The 4,670-nt window shown below is 43.7% G+C and overlaps 2 protein-coding genes across 3 annotated transcripts in view; both read left to right on the top strand.

The window, feature by feature from the left end:
• The window catches only part of mbd3a (methyl-CpG binding domain protein 3a), a 13,911-nt gene extending 12,819 nt beyond the window's left edge, over nt 1–1,092 (top strand). For both annotated transcript variants that reach the window (XM_014021046.1, XM_014021054.1), the window contains exons 6-7: nt 73–228; nt 346–1,092. In XM_014021046.1, coding sequence (XP_013876500.1) covers nt 73–223 — 151 coding nt within the window. In that variant the 3' untranslated portion in view covers nt 224–228; nt 346–1,092. The remainder of the gene's footprint in view (nt 1–72; nt 229–345) is intronic.
• Nucleotides 1,093–1,681: 589 nt separating this feature from the next.
• The window catches only part of LOC106522553 (RNA-binding protein MEX3B), a 10,978-nt gene continuing 7,989 nt past the window's right edge, over nt 1,682–4,670 (top strand). The window contains exons 1-2 of the mRNA XM_014015596.1: nt 1,682–2,182; nt 2,679–3,247. Of these exons, the coding sequence (XP_013871050.1) occupies nt 2,740–3,247 (508 nt within the window). The 5' untranslated portion in view covers nt 1,682–2,182; nt 2,679–2,739. The remainder of the gene's footprint in view (nt 2,183–2,678; nt 3,248–4,670) is intronic.

Genomic DNA, 4,670 nt, shown 5'->3' with positions numbered 1-4,670 from the left:
GTGTGTGTGTGTGTGTGTGTGTGTGTGTGTGTGTGTGTGTGTGTGTGTGTGTGTGCGTGCGTGCACCTCCAGGAAACAGGAGGATCTGGTGCAGAATGTGAGACGACGACTAGAGGAGGCCCTGATGGCCGATTCGTTGGCTCACGTAGAGGACGCCGCTGCAGAGGCAGAAGTCGACCAACTAGAGAAGAAGGTTGAGCCGCTGATGAAGGAGGAGTCATAACTGAGGTACACCGAAACACAGCGTTGACGCTACAGTGACTTTATTTGATTCACCAAACAACACAATATTTAATCTGAATTATATTACTCAAGGAATAACATTTATCTTGTATGTCCCTCCAGGTTCGTTGGAGATGAAGAGTGCTGGTAAACTCAGATATTTAAATGAAAGCTTTCATGTTGATTTTGTATACACTGAAAAAGTCTTTCAATTGAGACATGCAGATTTTTCTAACCTAAAACAAAGACTGTAGTCTTTATCGTTGTAAATTTTTACACCTTGTAGTGTAATCCTTAAAGGGTGCTTTTAAGTTTCAGTTTGTTTGTTTTTTACCTCTACTAATGTAAGGCAGCTGTGGAAGGTGCTCAGTACAATGCAGTGTTACATTTAGTTACCAGTTGTTCAAGCTTTTTCCTGAAGGTGCACACCTCATATATGTGAATGTTTGATGTTTCTATTGGTTTTCTGAAGTATGTGAGTTTAACCGTTCTCCCACTTTATGCTTCTTTATATTTACTGATACTGTAAGAAAGTGTATCACACTGTGTGTTTGGCTGAAAAGAAAAACTGCAGTATTTTTTATTAAAAACACAGCTCGTACGTGGCCGTGAAGAAGCAAACATCTTAGTTTTTTCTGATAAAATTAGAACTTTTTGTTAAAACTTTTAAGGTTTCAAAGCTTAAAACATAATTTGTGTTAAAGTAATTTGCTGTGTTAATTAACCAACTACATTAAAATTAAAGATCTGGATTGTAAGACATGAACAAAAGCTGTACAAACCAATGTACTGTATTTCATTACAGATTTCTGTCTGTGTACCACTGTTACTGTAAAAATAAATGCAGTTTTATATACTGAATTATGTTAACCGTTTATTCCACCTCTTTTTTTGATTATCTGTTCATTTTGAACCATTCAATGCATTTTAGCCAGTTATCAGGCAAGTGAGCATGTTGTTTATTTCTTGATAGAGAAAGATCAGTAATGTTAGACGCCTTCTCTTCTGCTAAGGATGCATGGTTGATCACAACTTATCCAAATACATTTATTAGGTCAAAGGTTAAATTTGAGCCTCAGCTTCACTGCTTTTAGAAATGCTGGTAACACACTATTTTTTTGTACAATTTAAATATTCATGTACCATAAACATGATTTTGTACTTGTGAGTAGTTTCAATTGCGATTAATCAATACACTTTTTTATATTTCTTTGAATGAATTGTGCACGATAAAGTGGTACCATGACTATTTTCCACCTATGTGAAATAATTTGTATTAAATAACTGGAAGCAAATGCAATAACATCATTCAGAGATGCTGGACCACCCCTTAACACCTCATTGGTAGCCATGATGAACACACCCAACCATGACCACATATGTGTATTTGTATACATTTTCTTACTTTTCATCATCATTTCAAGTGGGGAGACAAAAAAACAAGTTTATTTTGTAAAAACCAAAAGCTGAGATAGGAGAAGTGAGGGCTTGATGCTGTCCGCTTGCTGCATGTGGCCTTTGAACCTATTGTTGTGTCGCGGCTGACGTCAGTGCCGTGTGCGGCAGACTGAGCGGCGTGCGCCTGGCGAGACAAAAGGCGGCGCACCGAGCGGGGTCAGGCGGGCAGCCGAGAATCACTGTTTTAAGAAGGGAACTCCCAGCTTTATTTTTTTTTTATTTTTTGGGGGTGGGGGGGCTCGAGCCACAGTCATTGACGGTACCGAGAATGAAGAGTCAACAACTCTGATAGGAGTGTGCTCTGGCTCCAAGAAAAGGAAAAAAAAAACGGTGCCTTTTTTCATTTTTAACAGTCTTTTCTTCAACGCCCCCCGTTTAGCTTCTAGTTAGCTGTCGCGCTAAGCTCATACAGCGCTGCACTGATCTCCTTCTGTTGCTGCCTCCCGTCTTCACCTCAGGAGCTGGAAGACGAGCGAAAAGGAGACCCGAAAAGCCGGATAAAGTAAGTTCAAATCATCTCCGCCGTTGTTTAATTAAAAGAAACTACCGGGTTGTTGTTATTATTGAGCAGAAGTTCGCCTGTCAGAGCGGAGCTAAGCGGCTAGCCGCGGTGCTCCCAAACAAAGGGGTCGACAACGTGACTGTGTGCCGACTGTGTGGAGCTAGCCTGTTAGCTTTCCTCTAGAAGCTAACAGCAGCGTTCGTTACTACTTTCATGTTTATTTTAAATCGATATATATACTCGTTGGACTGAGTGAAGTAAACGCTAGAAATCGTTGTCTGGCGAAGGAAAAAAATAAAGAGGCTACTTGGGAGAGAAACAACAACCAGGCTGCTGGATGTTGTCAGACAAGAAGCAGCAACAACAGACAAAGCGAGGCGCTCAACACTGTTCTGCATGCTGTTGTTGATGGGAGCTCCACTGTGCTCATTGAAAATACAACTTATTTTTCTCATTTTGTCCCCCTTCCCTTATTTTTTATTGTCATTATTTTTAGTTAAAGGTGAGATCTAATAAAACAGGTATCCGTGATCTGATGTAAGATCCACGGTGGGACCATGCCTAGCCCTTTATTCCATCCCGAGATTATAGACCACGACGTGATGATCAGCAGCCAGCACGGCGGCGTGGCTCTGCCCCGGGAGACGGACCAGGAGTCCCGGGATGAGGACCACCAAGAGGCGCTCCGCTTCGCCCTGGACCAGCTGTCACTGATGGCCATGGAAAAGGTGGACTGCGTGGACGGTAGCCGAGGAGGCGTCGGGCTTGTGGACACTCTGGACGGGACCCAGGGTCCGGGCTCTGAGAGCTGCAACGGTGTGGGTGGAGGGGGTTTCGTGGACCTCCAGATGCTGGACCACCCCGGCGGGTCGCGGGACTCGCCGTCGTCCTGCTCCCCGTCCCCGGAATACTACGGCTCGGGCGGGTACCACATGGCCGGGTCGCACTCCATGCTCCACGGGGAACAAAGCTCGGTCCTCTGCAACAGGAAAAGAAGCGTCAACATGACGGAGTGTGTGCCCGTCCCGAGCTCCGAGCACGTTGCTGAGATAGTGGGGAGACAAGGTAAGAATGAGCTGGTTGTTGTTGTTGTTGTTGTTGTTGTATGTTTAGGCAGAGATCCTGAAGCCTGGTTTTTCTTTGTTTGGGTGTTCGTCTGCTCAGAAAAGCCTCTGAACTTTAAAACTGTCTGACTGCACGCCCCTCTTTCTGCTTTTTAAAAACAGCATGCAGATATTTTCTTATTTTTAAATGACCCGGATTGTTGTTATTTTTATTATTTGCTCTGTGTTTAGACAATGCCGTGACAGAGGAGTGGGAGAGTGTGGTTGATGATGAGGAGGAGGCTGGAGGGGGAGGGGTGGAAAAGGGTCAGACAAAGCGGCAGGTTGTCGGGGAGTCTGGACGTGTCTCGAAGCCTGCACCAAACAAAGGGAATGTCGCGAAATGAGCTCGAGTTGCGTGTCGCACGTGCGTTAGCGGCTCGCTTTTTTTTAACGCAGAGTCCGCCGTCGGAACGTGTTGTTTATTGTTAGTAATGATTTTTTTTTTCGGAGCAGATTTTATTTTATATCGCTCTCCCCCGCCCCCCAGTCTGAAACGGGGCAGCAGACGCACAAACACGGACTGGGCGGTGCAACGCCCTGCACCCAGGCGCTGTCGGCCGATGCCGCTGCTCCTGAACGAGCCCACCCCAAGTTGTTTATTTTTTAAACACAATACAAATAAATTTTTCATCATCGTTTTTCCATAAACATATAACCTCCTCTTCATATTGGCGCTGATGTTCTGGGCTGTGTTTTGCCGCGGTAGCATTACGGCATTGTTCTCTTTGTTTGAAAAAGCCATGCTTTCTGCTTCCCAGGATGACATCACGCTCCGCGCTTCCTATTGGTCGGCGGCCGCGAAGCCCCGCCATTTAAAGAGACAGAGAGCGGTAGCTGGTGGGGCAGCAACACAGGCTCTGCTGCAGCCTCACGCTTGTGTCCAGAACTCCCCATTGTTGTTTTGGATTTAGATTAATGAGGAGCTACTATTAAAAAAAAAAAAAAAAAGACCACATAAACCGGAGTATTGACTGTGCTGATACGGTTTTAGGACCCAGTCGAACGCATAAAAGCCCAGCAACAATTCATTATTCCCCTTTATGATAAAATAATGACTCTAATATCACTAGCTTGCAGGTGCAATGTAAGTAGTTGTAACATAGAATACTTTATTTTAGTTTATTAAGCTGTGGGTTGTGTTGCTAAAAAGTGACTTCTTTATAAAGCCCCCCCCCCCCCTCTTTATAAAGGATTCATTAATGAATTATAAATAGGATATAGTAATAAAACACTATTTATACATTGAAGCAGGTTCACTGTTAAGAAAATCTAAATGTGACTTAATGATCGTTTAACAAAAAACTTTCATTTGCCAAAGAAAAACTTTGTTTGCAAAGTCTAGTAAAAGTTTGGCATTTAAAAGTATGTGTGTGTGTGTGTGT

The sequence above is a fragment of the Austrofundulus limnaeus genome, unplaced genomic scaffold (genome assembly GCF_001266775.1).
Source record: "Austrofundulus limnaeus strain Quisiro unplaced genomic scaffold, Austrofundulus_limnaeus-1.0 Scaffold3, whole genome shotgun sequence".
NCBI classification, from domain to species: Eukaryota; Metazoa; Chordata; class Actinopteri; order Cyprinodontiformes; family Rivulidae; genus Austrofundulus; species Austrofundulus limnaeus.
This window is presented reverse-complemented; position numbering and strand designations above follow the sequence as displayed.